The 26,918-nt window shown below is 38.5% G+C and overlaps 1 protein-coding gene across 1 annotated transcript; it reads left to right on the top strand.

Moving 5' to 3' along the window:
* Window positions 1-580: 580 nt before the first annotated feature.
* Window positions 581-2,728, top strand: LOC149256181 (uncharacterized). Its single transcript, XM_089455258.1, has 6 exons — window positions 581-596; window positions 735-838; window positions 1,034-1,423; window positions 1,778-1,911; window positions 2,254-2,331; window positions 2,449-2,728. Exons 1-6 carry the CDS (start codon window positions 581-583, stop codon window positions 2,726-2,728), a joined length of 1,002 nt encoding a protein of 333 aa, XP_089311384.1.
* Window positions 2,729-26,918: the final 24,190 nt, after the last annotated feature.

The raw sequence follows: 26,918 nt of genomic DNA on the forward strand, positions 1-26,918 counted from the left end.
AACAATGGATGAGTTTATCACCCGATTTACCTCTTTACTCCAATATGTACCTTACATACGAGAGGAAAAGGCTAAGGTACAACGATTCGTCAGCAATCTACCTATAGCAATGAGAGAGAGAATCGAGTTTGATAACCCAAAAATGATGGATGAGGTTATATGTAAGGCCAGGTTGTGCTATCAACAAAATAAGCAGAAGGGAGAGCTCATAGGAAAGAGGTGGACTGACAAGAAGGGTAACAAGATTTCTATGGGCAATAAGGGAAATCGCGGTAGTATCAGCAAGGGGTTTTCCAAAGGGAAAAACAATAGAAATGTGCATAAAAACCAACTCAAATTTAGACCACTTGCTGAATCCAGATTCAGTGAGCAATCTGGTAAAGTTGAATGAAGGGATAGTACGACCCCAGTCCAATGTTGGGGATGTGGAGGGCCTCATTATGTTAAAAATTGTCCTCATCGAAAAGGAACGGACCAAGTTTCACAGATTCACGAGGCATCAAAGGTGGGAGATGTGGCTCGGAGTATTCCTAAAATTAATGCCGCTCTCGAGGACCATCAGGCTGAATATCAATAGAAAATGGTGGAATTTGAAGGTAAAATCTTTAATCACCCTTTTTCTGTTTTAATTGATCCCTGAGCCACGTTAAGTTATGTAAGTCCAAAGGTTGTGGAATAGTGTAAATTAAAATCTGTCAAGTTTAAAAACTCTTGGCTGGTACAACTGGCAACAGTGGCCAAGAGACGTGTGTTAGCCAAGGTCAATGAATTCCCTCTTGAAATAGCAGGGCAGCGTTTGAAGGAAGATCTAAACATACTTCCACTTGGGTCGTATGATGTATTGATAGGCATGGACTGGCTGGAAAAACATTGATCCATTATAAATTGTAAAACAAAAACAATCTGTTACAAGAATGAATTTGGGAAGCAACAAGTGATGCAAGGCATTCAGAGGCTAGTACAGATTTGGCCAATAACTGCTTCGCAATTGGCAAAATGTATCCGCAAAGGGTGTCAGATATATGCTATTCAGGTCGGATATTCTAACTCAAAGGACAAGACCGCCACCTTAGAAGGTATTTCAGTAGTTCAAGAATTTGTAGATGTGTTCCCAGAAGAGATACCAGGACTGCCACCGAAGAGAGACATAGATTTCACTATTGAATTGGTGCCAGGAGCAGCCCCGGTGTCTCGAGCTCCTTATCGTATGAGCACGCCGAAATTGACAGAGCTGAAAATGCAGTTACAGGAATTATTAGATAAAAACTATATCCGCCCCAGCATGTCACCCTGGGGAGCTCTCGTGTTGTTTGTCAAAAAGAAGGACGAAACCCTTCACATGTGCATGGACTACCGTCAGCTGAACAAATTGACAATTAAGAACAAGTACTCGTTACCTTGTATTGATGAACTATTCGATCAGGTAAAAGGGGCTACTATGTTCTCAAAGATTGATCCGCGTTTGGGATACCATTAGATCAGAATCAAAGAGGAAGATATAGCCAAAACTACTTTTAGGACTCGCTATGGGCACTATGAGTTTGTAGTATTACCCTTTGGGTTAACCAATGTCCCTGCAACCTTTATGTGCTTAATGAATAACATATTTTATCATTATTTAGATAAATTTTTGTTAATTTTTATTGATGACATACTGATATACTCTCGAAGTATTGAGGAGCACAAGGAACACCTTAGAATGGTATTGCAAACTCTTTGGGAACATCGCTTGTACACCAAATATGGCAAGTGTGATTTCTTTAAGGAAAAAATTCAGTACTTAGGACATATTATTACTAAAGATGGAATTGCGGTGGATCCCGAGAAGATTAAGACCATAATGGAATGGCTTGTACCGAAGGACGTAGCGGATATAAGATCTTTTATGGGGTTAGCAGGTTATTATAGACGGTTTGTGGAAGGATTTTCCAGAGTGGCCTACCCTATCACCTCCCTGCAGAAAAAGGGGCAAAAATTTAAATGGACCATTGAATGTCAAAAAAGTTTTGAACAACTCAAGCATCTGCTCACCACTACGCGTATATTAAGCATAGAATATCTCGGTAAGGACTATGTGGTGTGCACATATGCAAGTAAGGAAGGGGTAGGAGGAGTATTGATGCAGGAAGGTAAGGTAATTTCTTATGAGTCAAGGAAGTTAAAGGAACATGAGCAGAAATATTCTACCTACGATTTGGAGTTGGTAGCTGTTATTCATGCTTTAAAGATGTGGCGTCACTATTTGTTGGGCAGAAAATTTCTGCTAATGACGGATCACCACAGCCTGACTAGTTACTTTAATCAACCTACCTTAAATGCTAGGCAGGCACGGTAGGTGGATTTTCTGAGTGGATTTGATTTCGAAATTAAACATCTGAAAGGTAAAGAGAACCGAGTAGCGGATGCCTTAAGTCGAAAGGTACATTAACTCTACGAAATTTCTTGCAGTGAAGGGCAGACTACCTTCGCTGAAGTGATTAAGGAGGAAACAGATAAGGATCTGAGATATCAACAAATAGGACAGCAAGCTCAAAATCTAACTAGCAATGAATATCAGCAAGCTTATGCTATGGATGTCGACGGCATGTTGAGATATAAAAAAAGATTATATGTTCCCAACCAGGGCAACATTAAAAGTATGATTTTGGATGAATTTCATAAGAGTCCCTACGCGGGACATCCAGGGTACCAAAAATTGATTACCACACTCCGGAAGGAGTACTACTAGTTGGGCATGAAGAAAGAAGTAGCAGAATATTTGGCACGGTGCTTGGAATGTCAACAAGTCAAAGCGGAACATCAGCACCCTGCGGGACTATTGCAACCAATACCAATTACGGAATGGAAGTGGGAAACCATCTCTATGGATTTTATAACAGGATTACCCAAATATAAAAGAAACAACGACTCTATCATGGTGGTGGTGGACAAATTAAGCAAATCAGCCCATTTTATACCGGTACAATCCACTTTCAGAGTGGTGTAGATTGCCAATATCTTCATGCAAAATATTTTCAGGTTACATGGATTACCAAAAACCATAATATCTGATCTTGATGTAAAATTTACATCACCTTTTGGAGGACACTGTTTGAACGGTTAGGGACTCAATTAAATCTCAGCTCTGCCTATCACCCTTAAGCAGACGGGCAGATCGAACGGGTGAACCAAATGGTGGAAGACATGCTGAAATCATACGTGATGCAACAACCGTCAAAATGGGAAGATTATCTACATTTGGTTGAATTTGCATACAACAATAGCTATCATACTTCTGTGCAAATGAGCGGCCCCATTTGAAGTGCTATATGGAAGAAAATGCCGCACACCCTCCAATTGGGGGGGACCTGAAGATAAACTGTTGTTGGGGCCGGAAATGTTAAAAGATATGGAAGAAATGGTCAAAAATGTACAAAGAAACTTTAAGGCGGCCCAAGATAGGTAGAAAATTTTGTTGATAGGAAAAGAAGTTTTAGAGAATATCAAGTGAGTGATCACGTGTATATGAGAATAAAAGCGAAGAAGAGTACGCTACAATGGAGCGGGTGTAGCAAACTAGCACCCCGGTTTTGTGGGCCATTTCAAATATTAGCAAGGGTTGGACCAGTGGCATACCAACTCGCCCTACCAAGCCATATTCGGGTCCACAATATCTTTCATGTGTCTGTTTTAAAAAGATACATTTACGATGCTAAGCATATAGTCAGTTAGCAAGATATTCAAATAAAAGGGTACTTAGGTAGACCTAAATAAATTTTGATATTATAGGAAAAAAAAACTGATTTAGGTTCTGTTTGTTTCAAGTCGAACCGGAAGGAGAATTCTTGGTCGAGCCACAGAATATACTTGAACGGAGAGAAGTAATGCTGCGGAAATGAGCCATCACCCAGGTTAAAGTGCAGTGGCAGCACTTTGGACTGGATGAGGCTACCTGGGAGGATGAACAACTCATGAAAGGAGCGTATCCGGGACTGTTTGTGACTGGGAAACATCGAGATGATGTTTGATTTCAGGGGGGAAGATGTGATGTCCCCATACATACTGTAAATATTTATTTTACCACAATAAGACTGATATGCTGAAAATATTTTATTTTACTACAGTAAGCAAATATATTGTAATATTTTATTTTTATCATACTAAGAAGTAAACTGGAGAATTATGGTTGTTATTGTTAAATTTAAACAATGTTGTTAACTTTGAAATATAAAATATTTTGAATAAAGCAGACTTTGTAACTTCTCAAGAGGGGAAGTTGGAAAAAGGTAGTTGCCTGGAAAAAAAACCCTAACTACCTCCCCTAACTGTGTGATGCTCAAAAAAGAAAAGGAGTATAGGGGAGGAAAAATTTGTGCTAATAGGTTAGACGGAAAGAGGGAAAAGGATGCTAAGTCTGGTGATGACCAGATAGCATAACACTCTTTGCAAGAAGACTTGCAAAGGACAGATGTCTGGCAAGTAAGCTTGGGGGGAGATTTGGTCTGGAGCACAAATATCATGGATGGGTGGAGGACGAGTAGCAGATAAGAGGTGGAATCTACCAGTGAGTTCTCTTCTTTTTTTAAAGAACCAGGTATGCAGGACCTTTCCAAATTATCTTGTTGCTCAATAGAATGTATGAATTCTTTATGTGTGAAGGGAGAAACAGTAATCTTATCTCCAGAGTACATTTTTTTGAATGATTATAAGAAAGAGAAACACCAGAATTATAAGAAAGAAAATAAACCCAACTTGCTTATTGCTCAGCCCTCGAAGAACATAGGCACTTAAGACAGAACCAATTTTTATTTTTTAATGAAAACCCTAGTTCTCTGAGGAGCTTTTGATAGAAAACAGCATTGTATATCCACAGGAAGTCGAAGACTGAGAAGTTCTGTTGTTCTTTTTTTCTTTAATAGGGTTAACTAGTAGAGTCAAATATTTTTAAATTAAAGACAGGAAGTTTTGTTGTTTCATTCTTTGGTAGATTACCTTCAAATTAAAAATAGAGAAGATCTGTTGCTTATTCTTTAAAAAGCTAAATGAATAGAGTTGAATTACTTTCAATCATAGATAGAGAGGACCTGTTAACTCATTCTTAAAGGGTTATAAATAACTCTCTCCTCATAAACAGAACCAAAGTAGACTAAGAGTACTCAATGAACTAGAAATCAATACCCCAATTAACACAACTACAATCACATAAGCACAGAGAGTAGATGAAACAACTCTTCAACCCTAGGCATGCAACGGTAAGAACTGTTAGAGCTAGAGCAGAAATGACAAATATTCGGGAATCAAAATAAAATGTTGAGAACCTACTGTAAAATATTAGTGTCTGAACTGCGAGTTGAAGCAGTCAACCCTATCTGAATTACAATTTATGTGCAAGAAAAAGACATCCTTAGATACATAATGAGTGGCGAGACTCAACCACTCCTATTTAAAGATCTAGTTTTACGCTAAAGCTAAACAAAGTCGAATACATTTCCTCGAAAATAACAAAGTGAATGCACAACACATTATGCGTTAAAGGGAGCAGAATAGACATAAAATAGCACAGATAAAATTATAATCAGATCAGTAATAAACATTGTTACCCTTAGGGAAATGAAAACGCGAAACTCGGATAAAGAGAGACATATAAAGACATATATATAAATCGACAGTCCATTAAATTTACAACTGAGAGTTTGTACATCTGGAATAATTCTATGACGAGACCTGAGTCCTAGCTGGAAGACGAATACAACAAAGCGACTAAGGGTTCCAGTCGGTAACCGATTGAAACCCCAGTGCATCCTTTTAATAAACATATTTACCACACTCTCAATGTATCTATAGAGAGTCTCCAACACTAGAACTAGCTCGAACCTGGGAAAGCATATCAGATAAAACGAAACTATCATGCATAATCCTGCCTATCTCTGTGTACAAGACCACTGATGGCTTACCCGATATTCGTTAGGTGCAGAAGACTGGTAAGGGTGCCATACTTGTTTGAGCTAGTTGCATGGAAACCCTCGGGCCTAGCACCTTGTATCCTACAGAGAAAACATGAAATTGGAACACCCGATGAACCCAGAATCATTAAGACATAACAAAATCAACCCAAAACAAAAATAATAATAATAAATAGGGAAGACAGCTAAACGCAAAACTCTCAACCGAGTTGTAGAATGGGAGCCATACAATATCCAGTATGAAGTTCAGAGGTAACGTGTTTGGTGTCATCAGCCATAGGATAAACCAGGTCGAACGCTCCAGCCACTGAATTGAACTAGTTGCCGAGGAGCGAGGAAGCACCAAGGTGTTGAATCCCAGTAGAAAAATACGAACAAACTGTTGAAAGTCCCTAACCTTTGGGTGATAGACCCTTAGACTGCACCGTAGTGGCGTTGTGAACCCCAATGCGACTGGAAGCCAAGGTGATGTTCTGCCATGCCATGTTTCCACGTACAGGCAGAGGGATTAAATGCCAGGGTAAATGAACAACTAGTTTGATGCATAACACTGTGTGAGCTACGATAAAATCTAATCCGAGTTAATGAGACCGTCAGCATTTTCGTAAAGGTGTACACCAGGATCGCACGAAAAATCCAAAAAATCAGAACTGACATGTGAATGGTGTAAAGTATTTCTTGTGTAAAACTGTACCGTGACTTTAATGTAAAGGTTATGTGCATTTCGTTTTTAAGTTTAATTTCTTTTTATAGTGGGATTTTTCATATGTTCTCATTATTAAATGTTTGACTTAATATCATTTTGTTTTTATTTGAAATTCTTTTATATGATATTTTATATGTGTTGATTGGATATGTGACATCACTAGTAACAAGTCACAACAAATTTAGGTTATTATAATTTTGAGAATGATCATGGAGGCTTTGCAATCACCTTAGTCTAACTAGCAGGAGGAATTACCCGGAAAGTCATGAAAATTCTAGTTATATTTAGAGAAAATCCGGCAAGGATTTTTCTAAATCCAAGTTAAAGTTCTTAAACTTCAAAATTTTAGGTGTCCTAGACATTTTTGATGGTGCTGAATCCATTTCCACCATCAAAACATGATTCAAACAATGTTTCTACAAGAAATTTTCAAAATTTTTTGCCCGGATTCCTGCCACTTTTGGCTGTCCGGGCAATTCCTTGGCTAGAATCTGGGCAATTCCTCTACCTTGTTAGACAACTCCTTTATAATCAATCCCGGAACAAGCTTCACAATTTTTCATGGAAATTTGGAAGAACAAAAAATGGCTCATTTATCCAAACAAAAAAGTCAAAATCAATGCAGCTTCATCTCGTCTGATTTTAATTATTTATGCATTTAGATCACCTGAAATGAAAACTAATCAAAATTTGTTTCCTCAAAACCAATTAGCAATCAGTGGGTACACGAGAAACGGTCAAAATGGGAAAGAAACCCTAGCTTCCTTGCCGGATTAAAAAACCCTAATAAATGAGGATGAATTTTGGAGGGAATTCAGGAAGAGCAGGAACGAATGCAAGGTGAACAACGAGGGTTTCAGATAGTTTCAAGGGTCGATCTTCATGGAGGGCCGCAGAGGAGGGAGCTCCACTCCCTCCTATAAGGAGGCCGTAGCAAGCAGAGGCAAGAAACCTCTAGAGAATGCCAGAGGCACTGCTGAGGAAGGGAAAAGGAATATGGAAGAAGAGATAGAAGGAACCAAAAATAAGGAAAATAACAGCACTAAAGACAAGGAGGAAGAAGACAAAAAACAGGGATCTAAAGACAAAAAACAAAAGGGACCCTGCAAACCCAAAGCTAAGATCACACCCAGAGTAGTCTTAAATGATCCTGCTCTGCAGGCGCACAGAGATCACATGCGGACTTATGCTATCATCTGTAAATTCATGGGAGTATGGCCCACTGAAAAAGCTTTACAGACATGGATCAAGTACCACTGGAAACCTAAAGGGAGCATTGACCTACATCTTGGGTCAAAGGGTTTCTTCACGGTGGTGTTTACAAATATTGAAGACAAAGACATAGTGTTTGAAGGAGGGCCCTACTTTTATGCAGTAGTTGGCCTCTATATGCGGCCATGGATGATGAATTTCATCCCAGAATGGGAGACTTTCACTTCGGTACCGGTCTGGGTAAGGCTCTACTCTCTACCTCTCGATTACTGGCAAACTGAATCGCTAGCTGCCATAGGAAATAAATTAGGGCGTTTTGTCAAAGCTTTTGAAGCTATAAGAAGGGGAAAATATACTTCCTTTCTAAGGATTTGGGTGGAAACGGAACTATCAGGAGCTCTTCCACATGAGGTGATCTTGGAAGTTTTTGATGAAGCATGGGTGAAAACAATAGACTATGAGCATATTCCGTTCAGATGCTGTAGTTGTCATGAACATGGGCACCTATTCAGAGACTGCCCTCTTAGTAAAGCAGTAAACAAGAGCAAAGCTAACACAATGAAGGATACTGACAGCTTTCACAAAGTGGTTAATAGAGGAAAAGGCGGCAAGAGAGGGCCAAAGCCACATCAAAATGAAGGGCAACAGGTCAGTCAGAACAAGTTCCACGTTCTTGAAGAAGAAGAAGAGACCATAAAAGAAGATCAAGTAATGGGAGGAAGTCATGAGGAAAAGGAGGTAGAAGAAAACAGTGAACAAACAGAGGATATTGATTTCCAGAAAGCGACCATGATAAGTGATACAGAACTGGAGATGGATCAGGAAATGACCCAGAGTGAAATGGAATAGGAGGATCACGAGCTACAGGAGATTCTTGATAAAGAACACCTAGATCTTGAAGGATTCTTGATTCAGGGAACCACGGGAGGGGTAGATTCGTTGCCTTAAGAAGAGCTCAACAGAATACAACAATTGTTCTTATGGAAAACACGGCCAAAGGTGTGGAGAAGGGGAAAAACATTAACAAGCAAGACAACATAGGGGTGAAAATGATGAAAACAACTCTGGGATTAGCTACGAGAAACCCAGGAAAGAAAAGAGGTAGAAAAAATCAGAATAAACTCTTGATGGAGTGTGGAAAGATAATGATAGATTCAGGTAAGATGAAAGACCTAGCCAGCTACTCCTTTACAAATATTTAATTATGAAGTTCACATCTTGGAATATTAGGGGTCTAGGAAGTAAAAGAAAGAAAAGATTGCTTAGTAGTAGAATGAGACAAGCAATGCCGGATATAATCTTCATCCAAGAAATGAAATGTTCCATTCAAAAATTAAGACAAATTCATAGCAAATGGCTCAGTAGATTTGAGTTTTTAGATGTCAAAGTAGAGAATACAGCGGGGGGCATCCTCACTCTTTGGAATCCCCTGAAAATTAGCAAAATAGATGCAGAGGTATCAAGGAATTATTTATCAGTGGTTATTCAACTTGTAGGAGAAAGGGATACCTATCTAGTCACGAATGGGTATGGCCCTCAAAGAATAGACGATAAAATTAGGTTTCTAGATTCTCTTGTGGATCTCAGGGACAGACACACATCAATTCCTTGGATCATGGGAGGGGACTTCAACATGATCAAATCGCTTTCAGAGAAAAAAGGGGGAACCAGAGCTCTTAGTAAAGGCTCTTTAGAGTTTTAAACCTTTATAGATAATATGAAACTAGTTGATACAGATATGAATAAGGGCCTATTCACCTGGAACAATAAAAGAGGAGGAGAGTCTCATGTAGCCTCCAAATTAGATAGATTTATTATATCATAGGATCTTATGTTAATAGATAAGGAATTAATAGCAAGATTTCTTCCCTTTGGAGGCTCAAATCACTGGCTGGTTCAATTGGAGATCAAGGGCATTGGTATTCCCAGGAACAAACCTTTTAGATTTGAAAACATCTGGCTGTCCAACCCAGAATTCATAAACAATATTGAAAAATGGTGGTCAGAAGATTTGCAGATTCAGGGGACAAGCATGTTCCTACTTTATAAAATACTAAAGCACATCAAACTCTAGCTCAAAGATTGGAACAAGAAGGATTTTGGCAATATTTTTGAGGAAAAAAATCCGTTGAAAAAAAAATGCAGGTTCTCAACCAAGCTCTGATCACGGAAGGCTTTGATAAAGCTAAAAGTGATCAAGTTGATAAGCATCATCAAGAATGGGAAAATCTATGTAAACAAGAGGAAATATTTTGGAGACAAAAGTCTAGAGTACAATGGCTAAAAGAAGGAGAGCGTAACACAAAATTTTTTCACAGATCCACCATTGCCAATAGAGCTCACAATAGAATCTCTTCAATAAAGAATGAGGAGGGGGAGCTTCAGAACTCCCATGAAGCCATAGAAGTGGTGTTAGTTCAGCACTTCCAAGGTATAACTCAGGAGAACAATTCAGACAGAGAGCATTTCATCAGGGAGGTAACTAGTAATATACCGAAGTTGGTATCCAGAGAGGATAATTTCAACCTTAACAGGCTAGTAATGAAAGAGGAGGTCAGTGAAGTCCTCAAAGATATGCAGAATAACAAAGCACCAGGCTCGAATGGTTTCAATGTGGATTTTTTTAAAGCTTGCTGGAATATTGTTAAACAAGATATTTTGCATGTTGTGGAGGATTCCAGGTTGAACAAAACCATTTTGAGAGCACTCAATACCTCCTTCACCTTCTTGATACCTAAATAGGATAATGCTCAAACACCAGAGAAGTATCGACCTATAGCTTTATGCAATGTGGTCTATAAGATAATATCCAAGGTAGTGGCTAACAGACTCAAACCTCTACTACCTATTCTGGTTTCAGGGGAACAATCCAGTTATGTGGAAGGCAGACAAATTCTTGACAACATCATTCAAGCTCAAGAGGTGGTTCACTCTTTATCTAGCAAGAGGCAGGCGGGCATGATCATGCAATTGGATATAGCCAAAGCTTATGATAAGGTGAACTGGCTCTATATCAAAAGAATTCTTATTGCTTTCGGATTTGATCATAATTGGGTCAAATGGGTAATGGCACTGGTGACTTCCTCCAACGTTTCAATATTAGTAAATGGCTCTCCCTCTGAGATTTTTAATCCTTCAAGAGGCCACATACAAGGAGACCCGCTCTCTCCCTTTCTTTTCATCCTCATGATGGAAGGACTGGGTTAGTCTATCAAGCATGCTAAAGTAACAGGAAAGATCAAGGGCCTGCAACTAACTAATATTGGTCAGGCCCTAACTCACCAACAATTTGTAGATGACACCATGTTACAGGGAATCCCTACAGTCAAAGAAGATTCAACCTACAAAAAAATCCTGAATCTCTTTGCCATGGCTTCAGGTATGGAAGTTAATCTCTCCAAATAAAAAATCTTCTTCTTCAATACCAATATTGCTATTCAGAAAAATATCTCCAGAATTCTAGGCTTTCAAAGGGATTTCCTTCCCTCAAAATATTTGGGAGTCCCTCCAATTACTAAACCGACGCTCAAGAGCATTTGGGAACCATTGATCAATAAGTTGCAAGATAAGGTCATAAAATGGACCAACAGATCTTTAAATCTTGTTGGTAGGTTGGTCCTTACAAAAGTAGTTCTACAAGTAATCCCTATATTTACGCTATCAGCCCTCCCAGCTCCAAAAGGAGTCCTACAGTAATTCAGAAATATTCAAAGAAACTGTCTTTGGGGTAAGGAGGAGACAAGGAAAAAATGGGCCTTAGTGTCTTGGGAAAAAATTTGTAGACCCAAGAGCCACGGAGGGCTGGGCTTGGATGATCAGGAAATTCTCAACAATGTTTTAGGATCCAAACTTTGGTGGCGATGGGTTCAGGATCCAAAGGCCCAATGGGAAAATATATGGAAAGAAAAATACTCTAGCTCCTGGCAAACTAGTGATCTCATAAGAATGTCAGGAAATATAAAGGGCTCATACATCTGGAACAAAGCGTGGGAGAATAGAAGTCTAGTACAAGAAAATAGTTTTTGGGAAATGAGAGAAGGATATATTGCTCTTTTCTGGGAAGACAAGTGGCAACAAGAACCAATTCTGTTAAAAGAAGACTTCTTTGACCTTAAGCAGGAGACAGATACCCAAGAATTAATTAAGGTAAAGGACTTCTGGGATCATACTCATCATACAGAAAAGTGGAGAATCTGGAGAACCATTGATTGTAGAAATAACAATCCTCTGAAAACAAAAGCAGAGGCACTCATGAAAATAGTGGAACAAAGGAAGATCTTAGTATCATGGGGGCAAGACCAACTAAGATGGGGCAATAAAAAAGAGGGCACCTTTAATCTTAAGGAAGAAAAAGGTATTCTCCTAGTGCTGGACCTCTTGGTTTCGGACAAGAAATGGCAGAATCTATGGAGGCACCAAGGGTGGATGAAAATAAAACTCTTTATGTGGTTGGTGCATCACAAGAAAATCTTGACTTGGGATAATATCGGGAAGAGGGGTGTTCTAGGGCCTTCAAGATGCCAACTTTGTGAAGTTCAAGAGGAAACAATGGAACATATACTCAATAGCTGCATTTTCACCACCTGGTTATGGGACATATTTGCCACTATCTTTCAACAAACAGATAGGGACAGAGGGAGTATCATTAATTACCTCAATAATTGGAGAAGAATTTTTTTGGATCATGACTTTCTCAGCTCAGCTTGGGCCCTAACACCAAGCTTCATCATATGGAACGTTTGGAAAGAGAGGAATAAAAGAATATTTAAGGATGAAAAGAATCCTCCACAACGCCTGTTTGATCTGATCCTGAAACAGCTTAAGGAGACAGTGGGAACCACTATTTGTAACTACCGTAAAAATCCTCCCTCAGTAACAGAGTTAAAAATTCTCAGGCAGTTGGGTATGCAGGGCCTCACTCCTCAAGGCCTAGTCAGGAAGGTTATCTCAATGGACACGGAGAAGGATTTATGGCATCCTCCCCCAGAAGGATATTTGAAATACAACATTGATGGGGCTTCAAAAGGAAACTCGGGAACCATTGGGAATGGAGGAGTATGAAGGGATGAAGAGGGATGCATTATCTTCATCTTCCACTGCCACTTAGGAAGAGCCACTAATGATATGGTTGAACTAATGGCTTTGGAGCAATGCTTAGAATTGCTGAGTCAAGACAACTACTCGAATGTGATAATAGAAGTGGACTCTGAGTTAATCATCAACTCGGTGAAAAGAATTAGTAGTGGAACAACACCGGAGAAAGTCTCCAAACACTGGAAACTAATCCGAGTTTTCCAAAGAATACAGGGTCATCTCCAAGGTCTACGCACTGCTAGTTTCAACCATGTTTGCATAAAGGCCAATAAACTAGTGGATCTTCTTGCCAACCAAGGTGTCAGCTGTATAAAAGATAGGGTTTCGATTGAGTGGCAGGAGCTGTGCCAGAGTAGACTGAGAGCCCTTTGTTTCGAGCAAGCAGAAGAAGATAGGGTTGTGTTTAGAAACAAAGCCACGGAGACGAGCTCGAAATGATTATCCTCTGTATGCGTCAAAAGTATCTGGAAAACTGTTTTTGGGTGGGGGGAAGACCAATGTTGGCCGCTGAAAACCCTGGGGTTAGTGAAACAGATATCACAGGTCATTCATACCGCTTCCTTGGTGGTTTTCGGCTGATCGCACCGCTCTCAAGCAAAAAATGGTTTTTGAGATTTTGTAGCGATTCCATTCTGCTTCCAACACATGGTAGGGAGGTGGATTTGTATATCGCCCTCCATTGCACACTATAGTCCGGTTATCTTGTTCGATGCGAAATCATTCTCATCCGTAGGATTTCGCAGCGCGGATCAACGGTCAAGATCGATCGTGCTGTTTGGTGGGGTGGGATTGTTAAACAACGATCATCTTTGCTGGATGATCTCCTCCATGGTTTTCAGATTGTGTGCGGATATGGACGGCTCGAATTCTAGGGGCTTTTCGAGGGGAAGGGGCACGAAAGATTCCGCGGGTTTTTCTTTTTCTTCTAAACTCAGGATACAAACATGGTTTTTATTCCTTGGGTTCGGAGGTTTTCTTTGTAAGGCCAGAAGTTTTGCCTTAGGTGGCTAGTTTTTTATTTTTTCTGATTCCTCGGCGTCGGGTGGATGTTTGTATATATTGTAAACTAATTTTTCGCTTAATGAAATAGAAGGATCGACACTTGCTTTAGCAAAAAAAAATAAAAAACCCTAATAAATACCTAACAAAGATGCCCTGGTTCTGTTATTCCGCAGTGAATAGAGACCCATCATCTTCCTTATATCGTTACACAGCTTTCGAACCACAACATAGCATTCAGGTAACTGACATTCAATGGTCTCCAGAATGTATTTCGTTTTGTGGTAACTGTAGCATCTCTACTCTAGAACATAATTCTTAGGAGACTCTGGGTCGTTGTACGTCTGCAAAATCTCACACTCTGCACGATTACTTCGGTCTACAAATGTATTGTAAAATAGAGAAGTCTACCCAGGCGAAGGAATTTCCTGGTTTCCGTCACCGCCTGCAAAAACCTCTGGCTCAGCCCACCGGCAATTCCTCCCCCCTCCACCACCCTCCGTGAGGTCCGCCCAGCTCCACCACCCTCAGCATTAATGTCGACGTCTGATAGGTTCCTGACAGACATTCCGATTTCCATCGCGTCTTGCCGCCGAGAAGTTAATTCACCATGGAATTTGAATTCGGAAATAACCCGCGGGCTGCTCCCTCACCAATTTGACCCGGCATCCCCTGCAGCTCACCAGGTAACCAGAACATTTTGGAAAACTCACTTTGCTTTCTAAGCTATGCTTTGTATGCTCCAAGGATCAGTTGCGTGCTCAATGTTTTGGGTTTGTTGGTGATTGCTGATGGGATCGAATTCAGAGAGGCCTCGTTTGCTGAGATTTGTTGTGTCCTCGGATAAAAGGGTGAGAGGGTGTTCCTAAGTTAAAAATATCTGCAAACTATGTTTCTTGATGAAAACTCAAGTTTAAAATTTTCCATCGCTGTTGTTCATACATAGGTCAAAATGCTTTCGTTTCCGTGGGATTAAGCGATTAAATTCTCCATCTTGTGTTGCGACATTATTGATTGGGGTCTTTGTTCGCTATTTTAACTGGTTGGATGTGAATGTTAAATTTTTGTGCATTGGATGGTATGTCCACTATTCAGCCTAGCCTCATGGGGTTGTTGGACCATGACCGCGACTGTTAGAACTTATGATGGGGGCAGATAACAAGAATACCACCTTATAAACTACAAAAGCATGCCAAATACATGAAATAACCAGGATACTGCAGCCTTTCGCTTGTATGTTATAATTAACTAACATAATGGTTATAATATGAACAGGAAGGATTGATTTAATTCATTTATCTGCTCTAAATTCCCTTAGTACAACACTAGACAAGTTATTCAAAATTCAAGTCAGTGCAACTGCAGATCTCTGTACTTATATGTAATTTGCATTGTCTATACACCAACACTCCAATGGTGGTTTGCATTAGCAATGAATTTTTTTTGACATTTATTTCAAGTAGGACATCATCTCCATACCTCTCCATACGATAAAAAAACCATACCTCTACTATGAAAATGCCTAGTACATTACTTCTATATAAACACTCATAGAGCATTATGATCCAGCAAAAGCCATAGATGCTCCACAAATAGACAAACAAAACTTTCTAGTCACATGCAGATAAAAAACAGAGGACCCTACAAGCTTGACTGTCAACACAATACATCCAAGATGCTTCCATTTTTATTACAACTGAAAATGAAGAATAGCTTGTAAGAATCCCACGTACATAACAAGGTGGTTATCTACATGTAGAAAAACCATACCTCTACTATGAAACTTCCTAGTACATTACTTCTACTATGAAACTGCCAAGTATGTTACTTCTATAAAAGCACTGATGAATACATAGAGCATTAGGATCCAACAAGTACATTACTTCTATAAAACACTGATGAATACATAGAGCATTAGGATCCAACAAATGTCATAGATCCTCCACAAATAGACAAACAAAACTTCCAATTCCTCTCCAAAATAGCTTTCTAGCCACATGCAGATCAAAATTAGAGGACCCTACAAACTTGACTGTCAACACAATATATCCAAGATGCTTCCATTTTTATTACAATTGAAAATGAAGAATAGCTTGTAAGAATCCCATGTAGATAACATGTGGTTAACACTACATATTTGATTAAATAAAGTATATTTGGAACCCGTGAGAAAAAAAGAGATTTGATTTCAACAGCAACCGTACCTTTTTAACCCTGTCTTTGTTGCAGCATCCCCATTCTGCACAAGGTTGACACTTATACTTGATATCAATTTAGATTTGTAAGAAACCGAGTTTAAGGCTTTACGACTCATGTTATTGTAAACCTCCTTGATTACAATCTGAAAGGCATCATTCGCATTTGTCGCATTTAATGCTGAAGTTTCCATGAAAAATAGCTTCTTTGCTTCAGCAAGGGCTTTTCTTTCTTCAGCTAGTACTTCTCTCAGAGACTCCAAATCACATTTGCTGCCAACCAAGATTGTAACAACATTCATGTTGGAATGCACTGCACAAATTTTAAACCAGGTATCAACTTTTCGATATAGAATTATATAAAGCCTACATCCCTTGCATATTCACAAAAAGAAAGAAATGACTGTAAGCAATAGAAAGATAAAACATTTGTTAATGAAAAGAGTTTGTTGACAATGGCCCCTTCTGAAATTTAGCAGCTTATTTTCTATTTGAATGTTACCTGATATCTACTACCTAGCTAAGATACATTGTATTGGTATAAATCAATACCTAAACGATTGTTTTACATGCCAAAAATCTGGTATTTCAGGACCTTGTTCCATTTAGCTTCAAGGCAATGGTGAATGTCTGAAATTGATGAAAACTCAAGTTTAAAATTTGCCATCGCTGTCGTTCATACGTAGGTTGAAATGCTTTCCATACCGTGGAATTAAACGATTAAATTCTCCATCTCGAATTGTGACATTCTTGATTGGGGTCTTGGTTTGCTATTTTAATTGGTTGGATGTGAATGTTTGGTGCCTTTGGCCTCCTAACAAAATCTACTTGGAAATAAAAAAATTTGATATCCCTCCCCATGGAAAAAATTGGTTAGGTGGAGTGGCAGGGAAACAATAGTGGTGGAAGGACCCTATGAAGAGCCCACCAGATGAACCACAACTAGAAAGAGAAACATTAAATTAAGGCACGGATTAATTCCAATGATTAGGGCATTAATGATAGAGCCCTGAAGTTTAAAGTAAGGGAGCATGAATTCCATTAAATATCGGCACTTATGGAGACCTACCAGATAAACTGCGGCCAAAGATGAAAATGTTTGATTAAGGCATTGATTGACTGAAGTAATCAAGTCATAAATGATTAACACCTGGATTTTAATTGAAAGGAACATGATTTGCCTTAAATCTCAGCTATGAATTCATGCCTCTAGTGACAAAAGAATATACCATCCAAAGCAATTAGTACTCAAACTCATTCTCAAAAGTTATGATAGGGATCCAATAGGAGGTTGACATCCTATCACTCTATTGATTGTTGTCTAAAATGTGATAAGCAAGGTCCTCAGATGAAGGCTGGAAGAGGATCCTACTAGCAAGGTTCTAGAGCAGAACATATTGAATTTGTCAGTGAGCGATCCATCCTGGTTTCCTGGGAGGCAATTGAATGGACCAAGGAATTAGGGAAGAACGCCTTCTGTTGAAGAGTGATTTTGACAAAGCCAGCAGAATTTTATTCTTGAAGTGTTGGATTGGCTAGGTTTTGGTCTGAGATTTAGATCTGCTGTCAAGATACTATTTTCCAGAGCTTTAGCTAAAGTTCAAGGCTTCAAATGCCAAGGTTGTTGTGTAGGTCTGCTGCTTTATAAGATTGGAGCATCTGACCAATTTGGTCATTTGTTGTGGGTTGCCATAATTCAGGGTCAGATTAAAGATCACTTGTCTCCTGAGTGGCAACAGACATTGAGATGCTTAATGTGTGCTGGTGATTCTGCACTTAATGACATCTGCTGTCAAATTTATCTTTTCCAAGGATTTAGTTAAGTTTGACTCAGTGGCCAACCTTTATCTTCAATTTAGATTTAGAAACTGAATTGTCGGGGTTGTTCTGTAGGCCTGGTAGGTTGGTAATTAATTTGATTGCAATAGATGCCTTTGGAAATTATAGGTTTCCAGAGTCAAGGGTGAAATTAATGGCATTTGGTTCCTTGGGTGGTCATGAGAAATTTAGTGCACATTTTCCTTATGATTCTTCCTTATCCATTGATTTCTCACATCATTCTGTGTCAAACACTTTGTATAGCCTCTGGTGTGAGTAAGTAATCATAAGCATAAGTTTTAGCTTCTGGATTATTTGATCAAATGTGATTATGGATTCTGGAAATGTATCCCAGAAGGTAACAGTTTTATCTTGGGACTTCTTTTGGAGATAATATAGTCACAAAGGACATGTGGGAATAGGTGGTACTGGTTAAATTAGAGGGAATATTGGAATTGGGATAAGAGGAACATCTCTTTAGCTGGTCAGCTTACTGTCCTCTTTGGGATTTTGACAACGGGTCATGTATATTATTCATCATGTTGGTTCTTCAATGGTTCAACTTATTACAACTTGGAAACTATTCTCTAATGTTATGTATGGGGCAAACTGGGTGGTAAGAGAGTTTTCCATGGGGGTTGTGTACTATGGAGAGAAAAATAGGTGGTCTAGAGCTGGTAGATATTATATACAAGTCTTAGTATTGGAAACTAAATGGATTGTTAGGGCCATCAATGTTGATGTTTCCTGGCAGGTCTGAAACCAGCATTGTGTCTTTGTAATGCCCTTAAGTTCACTACTGTGTCTTATTTGTGGATATTAGAAAGTGAGATGTAAACTGTCTTTGAGTGTTTTAAAAAGGATTTAGCAGAATACTTTTTAAAGTCTTTTTGGATAGCTTATTTATTCAAATTTGTGCATAATAGTTGTTACTTAAGAAGGACATTTTGTCTTGGAAAGGAAGGAGCCCAAATGGTGATGCTTGCACTCCTAGATTGTATGCATTGATTTCTTATAAGATGAGGCCTGGTGCAGTTCCTAGGTGACTTTGGCAGACTAGATTTTGGCATCTAAGTTAAAGAAACTCTAACAGGGCCTTGGTTCATTGGTGTGGTTGACCCTGCTACAGTTTCTTTGAATGCAGCTTGACAATGACTTTCCTTGTCCTTGATTGTGGAAGAAGACACCATAATCAAATTCACCAAGAATTCACTGTCCTCTTCAAATACACTTAAAAATGCCTATTATATGCCGAAACTAGTATGTGGATGCATTAGAGTACATGCATCACTTCAGAGTAACAGTGTAGCAATCCTCATTTCGTACTTCAGAAGATAACTGCTCTTTATCATATCTTTCAGTGTCCTACCACAAGATTAATCTTGTGAATAAACATCTCTATATAACATGAGAGGATTAATCTTCTGAACAATAAACATATTTGTATAACACAAGATATCACATAGTAAATTATAAAGGGTTTCCTTTATCTACCTTCCTTAAACTGTCTTTGCTTGAATCTACTGAACCTCCCCAAAGTTTAATGCGATCTTCAACTTGTGAAGTCTGCAATTTATGGGTAAAACTAGAAATATAATAAATTCCTCTACTATGGAGAAAGTGCATACAAAACACAATCTACAGATTGCGTCTCCTATGTAAGCTTATTTTACAGATTTTGCTAGTAAATTGTGATTCCAATTTTCCCAAGTTTTGCTCCAAATGAATTTACTTTCTTTTGAGAATACTTCCATTCATCAAATTTATTTTATATTCATATTTGCATGGTCAAGATTTTGATCACCATACTACTAAAAAAGTTTAACCAATGAACCTCTGCTTCTTCTACCCATTAGATGTCTTTTCTGGAAATTTGTGGTATTGCAAACCAATCTTCTGCTGTGGAAGTTCATGACTATGAATTACATTACATAGTGCTTTGAAAATATCCCAAAAAAATTTCATTGCCTTTTCTTTGTTCTAACACATCTCTTTTGCCACGGGTAGTGGCATGTGCGCCTAATAATTGCCTGCTATAAATTTCACATATATTATGGCAACACCGATAATCTTTGAGGACAGACTACTAGTAGAGTTGTGATGTAAACATACATTGTAGAAAGCCCTTTCATTCAAGTCTAGTCCTACTTAGAAAATGGTCACCCTAAAAAAACATGGCCAACATTCATTGGGTTGCATCTCTTCATGTTTTCAAAGGAATCTTTCCTTTTAGGAACGCCATCTTCAAAGTGAATGACGCAAGAAGCAACATCTTAAAGGAAATGCTTGCATCCCAAATTTTTTGCATCCTTTTGTGTTATTTATTTTTGTCATTATTGAGTGATTGATAGCTTAGACCTCAAAAAAAACATAAAAGAGGTTTTATATTTATATATATGTTGGATAACTTGGTTAGATTGTTTCGGTTTTAATTTCCTTGCATATTGTTTGACCAGATCAGTTCAAAATGGGCAAGCGAAGAAAATGGAAATAGTCATGGATCTTGAGGTGCAATACCTCAAAGACAAAATGACATTCTCTATAGAGACTTGGTTTGGGTGGAAATAAATAGAAAAAACAATAGTATTGATCAAGTTGCTGTAATCCCATTACGATGAGTTGTTGACTTTATCAAAGGAAAGGAAGAAAATCCTAGTGCTCCATGTAAATTCATACGAAAAGAAAAAAAAGAACCAAAAGAAAGAGCTACTACTGCATTGCAATATGATATGTGAGTATTTAAAATATGTATTGTTTAGATCTTTTGAAACCACGGTTATCTTTCTTTGTATGTACTAACAATTTAAATTTTTTGTGTAGTTATCATTGTTCATTTGGCCCAGAGGACAAGAGAGGAAATCTTTCAACTAAACAAAGGACTTCATTTATGCAGAAGAGGGGTTTCCAATGCCACTTTATTGTGAAAGTTATGCATGAAATTCCTAATATAGCAATATTAACTTTCAATATGTATGAACATGAAGATGGGAAAGGTTGGGCTTGTCATGGTCAATGTGACACTTCAGGTGAGACCAGGGCCTTGCATAGGCCAAAGCTTTCAAGGGACGTTGTTGCATATGTAGAGAGTTGTTTTTTTTGGGAGTGCCTATTGATGTAGTGTATAGAACCCATATTAAGAGACATGTTGACATCGATGTGGCAGCTCAAGATAGAGATTTATTCTTATGCAGGAAAGATATTGTAAATATCTATAATAGGTTGGCATAGGGAAATTATCAACTTCACAAAAAGGATGAAATGAGTGTAAACCTTTGGTATCAAAAGCATCGGGAAGATTTTTTCTTTTACCAAAAGCCCAATGGTGTGGAGGTCCCTTTTATAATAGGGATTCAAACAAAGTGGATGTTGGAGACAATGGTCAAGCTATCGCACAATAGATTAATAGCCATGGATTCAACATTTAACACAAATAAATACGGGGTAAGTCAGATGCCAATGATTTATTGAATATATTTATTTAAGTTCTATACATTCAGAATGATTAATAACTTGTATTTGAATTTATGTAATGTTGAAAATGACAGTATCAGTTGTATACACTCGTGGAATTTGATGAACAACAAAATGGGGTGCCTGTTGCATGGGTCAAGGCATCACGAAACACATCAGATGATATTGAAATATGGCTGGAGCAGCTCATGCGCAAGTGTTTCCAAGCCCATCCTGATTGGAAAGTCAATGCCTTCATGGTTGATGATGCACTGGCTGAAATTAGTGCCTTGAGGTAACTTTAACATTGTCATGATATAACCAAACATGCATTTTTTCTAAAAATACCACACTAAAATGCATTGAATATGGCAGGAGGATCACAGGTTGTGATGTGATCTTATGCGTTTGGCATGTATGGAGGGCTTGGTTGAAAAATGTCAATCGATTGGCCACTAGTTCCATAAAAGCAAAGGAGATGTTCAATGAGTTAGGTTTCATCATGAAACATACTCTCAATTATGAAGTGGAAGATACAATCAATCAATTTTTTATCAAGTTTGTAGATGAAGAGAAGTTCTTAGACTATTTCAACAAGAATTGGGTCATTGGAGATAAGTTTCGTAAGTAAATTTTTTTTTCGTATTATATGCATTTTTTTCTTTTATAAAGGTGATATAGTGAGACCGGCATCATTCTATTTTCAATTAGGTATGTGGGTGAAAGGTTTTCGGGGGTTTCCTCATGCAAACTAGGAGACCAATAATGCTATTGAGTCATACCATTGTTACTTAAAAACAACATTTCTATCTGATAGAAGGAAAAAATGTGCCCAGAGGATGGATTGGTTATTTCATATGCTACTAACAATAGTTGAACATTGTTATCGGTTCAAGGAAATCTTAAAAGAAGAAAGATTTCTAAACAAATACGAGAGAAAAGCAGCTAGAATCATCAGTGGAATGAGCAAGAAAAATTATGGACACTGATTGTTGTCCTCATGAGAGCATAACCCGTGCTTATTGGGTGAGAAGTCAGACAGATCGAGGTAAAAAATACCTTGTCACCTGGTATCGTAAGGATTTTATAACGTGTGAATGTCCATGGTCTATCCGTGGAAACATTTGCAAGCATGCCATAAAAGTTAGTTGGTTGTATTTCCACTTGGATAATTCAAATCCATTGCTTCATTAGCATGTAGAGGATAACATATGCAATGACCCACCTGAGGTCAATATAGAGCCTCAAAACCATGATGCAGATGTTGATGCTACTCTTATGGCCACAAATGTTGTTGATGCAGATGCCAAGGCACTTCATTTGGCAAGGGAAAAGTTGTTTAGCTATACACATATCATTTTAGATAACCCTCCTACTACTTTTGTGAAGACAATCCAGTTGACTGGTATGCTTAAAAAATGTTGGATGAAGCCAATAATTTGCACATTATTGATTTTGACTTCACACCTGGATTGAGTTCTCTTGATCCATCTTTGAAGAGGAAGAAGAGTTTCCTTAGCCCTACAAAGAAAAGAAGAAGCAGCAGAAAAAACAATGGTTTTGAAATTGATTTAAATGTTGATCCATCAGAATATGATCCATTTGAGTTTCGATACTTCAATAAGCGAGGACGTCATCGATCAAATAATGTCGTGTCTATGGTTCCAAGTTAGTTTCATGTGTTGAATAGAGTCATGGTTTTAGATTTAAGTAATTAATCATCACTATTCTTTAACATGTGGTATGTTCATTTTTACAGCAATGTAACAATCCCCAACCATGGCGATAACCCAAGACCAAAGGGAGATGCAAGACCATCCAACCTTACCTACCATGCCAGGTACATTTGACACTCTTTCATTGTGTGTGCACATATACCTTGATGCTCTAGAAAATTTCTTTGCGATAATGTTTGACACTTTTCTAGGTAACTATAGAATAAGTGGAGAAGCATCATCTTCTACCATTACTGATCATCTATGGAAGGACTTCAACTCTAGTGGGAATCAATGAGGTATGCACAAAGAATAGATAAGCTAGGTTATCATGGCGTCGTCAGGTGGCCCTTTTTCATATGAGAAGTATATTTATGTTTTCCCAATGTTATGTTGTTATGAAAATACCTTTTTCATAATTTGTTCATGGTCACTGAAAAATTTGCTCGCTGTCAAATAGAATCACTTTACTTATTTATGTTCATGCAACATGTTTGATTTTTATTCTTAAACATGTAGTTACTATGTTCTCATACATATGTTCATGGTTCGTTGTTTATTACATTTATAGATATTTATATTTTACATATTTATAAAGTTATGGTTAGATGGTCAAAGGCCAACGAGGTTTGAACCTTATCATTGTGTTTTTTGTTGTTGGATTTTTGATTCCTTGCCTCTAGTCAAAGATCTCGTTGGATTTTCATGACTTCATCAAGATGATTTTGCCTTCATGGAATAATATATGATAGCGTATTAGATTGTTATGTTATTTTAAACATGCCCTCTTCATGATTTTTTGATGTTCACTGAATGATGTTCTGTCCTTCTATGCTTGTGATAAAATGTTAACGGTCTTGTAGACTACTTCTTATTTGTGATCCTGAATTTTGTAGGCATAGGAACTCCTTCTAGAAAGGGCAAAGACAAATGGAAACATGCATTCTGCAAGAGAGTTAAGAGATGACTAAATAGCAAAAGCCTTGAAGGTGCTTGAATGCTCTTTGAAGAGACAAATGGAATCAGGGTAGGATGCAAGAAACAAGTAGATTCACGTGTGATATTGGATCTTTAGTTGTGTGGTTTGAATCCAATTTTTTGGGGAATTGTTTCTATTTTTACCCCTAGTCTTGATCATTTACTTGTCGCATCACCTAAGGTTGGTGTGATTTTAGGTCTACAAGAATAATCTTTAAGAGACTGGTAAAAGGTTTCACAATGTATGCCAAGAAGAGACACAGATTTTTGTTGATTGAAGTGGACAAATTTAAGCTGAGGAAACTTTTAAGGCTGTTGACTTATGCACTGTATTAGATTCGTTACTCCTTTCTTTGAGCTATTATGCTCTCTAGCCTTTGGTGTGCCTCTTTTACTGTCGCAATGGTTAATTCTATTCACTCAAAAAGTTATGATTTGTAAAAATTTGAACTCAGATCAAGAAGCAACTATATATATATATATATATATATATATATATATATATATATATGTCCATAGTAAAGTTTTCTTGTTTATGATTTTTTTTTTTTTTTTCTGTAAATTCCCATAAAAAAAATATATTTTCTAATTGTTCCTAACAGAGTAGTAAAAAATGTGATCTTAAAGTACCACAATGTGACTATGTATCAATTAAAATACATGAAATAGATATCGTTAGTAACCCAAATGATAAGCATGTTCCATTTTTTCAGTAAAATTAAAATGATATTGAAGGGTAGCTTGAAAGAGACCTTAGATGAAGGAAATCAAAGAAACAATATTTTGTGGCAAAGGATTACTCTATTAGAGTACACATAGCTGGTAATATTGATTACAGAGTTTGAGTTGGTTAGAGCATTGCATCAGCCTCTAAAACAATAATGGCCAAAACCTTCACACAAGTAAAATATATATAAATCCACTCTTCACTTCACTACTTTCTGAATTGTGACAAAGCATAATCTTACATCATCAAGAGCTGAAGACTGTTTAGATACTGTTAAGTTGAGCTTCTCAAAACTTGACAGGGACGTTTCATCAAGTGCATGGGCTAGATTATGCATATCTTTGATGCCAGAACTGTATGTTGTCTTCAATTTCCCCACTCTCTCTGTTAGTCCTTCTGTAACTTTCAGCAGTACGTTATAAAATGACATTGTAAATCAGTTGTTCACGTCTGCGGCTCGTTTGTGGCTAGTATCTGCGGCTCTGCGGCTCGTCCAGGCTCTGTGGCTCTTCTGCGGCTCGTCGGCTCGTATGGTTTATATAGTTGATCGGTATAAATTGGGGCATGGTTTATATACAACGTTTTTAATTCATTGGAGCAGCGTTAATTGGTATACATTAGGGCATAGTATACATTAGGGGGCGGCTTGTCTGCGTCTCCTCGTTGAAGGCCCCTCTGCGGCTCGTCTGCGTCTCCTCGTTGAAGGCCCCTCTGCGGCTACTCTGCGGCTCCTCGTTGAAGGCCCCTCTATGGCTCGTCGTCGTCCAGGCTCTGCGGCTCGTCGTCATCTAGATCTGCGGCTCTGCAGCTCTCCAGATCTGCGGCAAAGACTCTAGATCTACGGCTCTATTGAGATATAGAGCGGATCTCGCTTTTCTGGTAGTGTATCGAAGGCCAGGGTAATGCACCGAGAGCCTGTTACGTGGAATAAAGGGAACAGTTTCATCATCAGACCCAGCTTTGATTTTCTTTTTATTTTTGGCCGATCTGCGGCTCTTTATATGCTCTACGGCTCGTTGTCGTCCAGATCTGCGGCTCTGCGGCTCTCTAGATCTGTGGCCCTTAACAGAATCGATTCGCCAAAACCTCCGAGATCTAGAACGTCTGTGGGTTAAGAACCTTCGTGTATGCCTCAATCCCTACGGCAAACCCTAATTCCATAAAGTCAAAGTTACCTCGCTTGCTAAGGAGAACATTCTCTAGATGGCTCCCAGCTTCGCGAAAATAGCTGCTGGCTCTCCATCCGCCTCTAGGGGGCAAGCTCCTGCCCATATCATCAGTGAAGCCCCAGCTCCCACTGTCCAGGTGGTCCAGGCTTCACTCGATGAGGCTTTGAAGTTCTTTGAAAGTGCCCTAATATGCCGATTCAATGGTTTTTGGCCGCGGCTGATAGCTCTCCACAGTTGGATCTCAGAGGTATGGAAGCCTCTAATTCCTGATGCAATTAATATCTACCCCTGTGCTAGGGGTTTCTTTATAGTAGATTTTGAAAACCGTGAAAGCAGACAATGTATTCTAGATTCTGGCCCTTGGTTTTGGGATAAATCAGGCCTATTCATGAGGCCATGGAACCCATCTTTCGATCCCTCAACAACAGTCATAACCTCAGCACCAGTTTGGGTGAGATTGCCAAATCTACCCTTGCATCTTTGGAATTTCTCTTCGCTAGAAGCCATTGGAAATGCAATTGGGAAATTTTACTGCAGGTGCCCAGAAACAGAGGAATATGCCAGAACCACGTATGCACGCATCTGTGTGGAAATGGACTTCAGCGCCAGATTCCCAGCGGAAATACACCTAACAAGTAAAGAATATGTGTGGAACCAGAAACTCGATTATGAAAGTGTCCTCTTCAGATGTCGATCTTGCTTTGAGACATGCCACCTAGCCAAAAATGGCCCAAAAGCCTCCCAGAAAAATTTTGCTAGAAAAAATCACCACAGATCTACATGGTGGGAAGGAGCACAAAAAGAACACTACACTGTCACCCAAGAAGAATACTCTCGAGAAAACTCTGAATTACAAGAAATCGGGCAAGATAGAAAGAACTCTCAAGACAAGCAGGGGGAAAGTCCTACCCAA

The sequence above is a fragment of the Pinus tabuliformis genome, chromosome 7 (genome assembly GCF_031772625.1).
Source record: "Pinus tabuliformis cultivar Carrire ecotype Pingquan chromosome 7, CPIR1, whole genome shotgun sequence".
NCBI classification, from domain to species: Eukaryota; Viridiplantae; Streptophyta; class Pinopsida; order Pinales; family Pinaceae; genus Pinus; species Pinus tabuliformis.

Bases quoted from the DNA above. Each gene is read 5' to 3' on its own strand.
- LOC149256181 (XM_089455258.1), top strand. The intron at 839-1,033 runs GTATTGATAGGC...TATGCTATTCAG, and splicing joins TTCCACTTGGGTCGTATGAT to GTCGGATATTCTAACTCAAA. The intron at 1,912-2,253 runs GTTTGTGGAAGG...TTTGTTGGGCAG, and splicing joins TTAGCAGGTTATTATAGACG to AAAATTTCTGCTAATGACGG.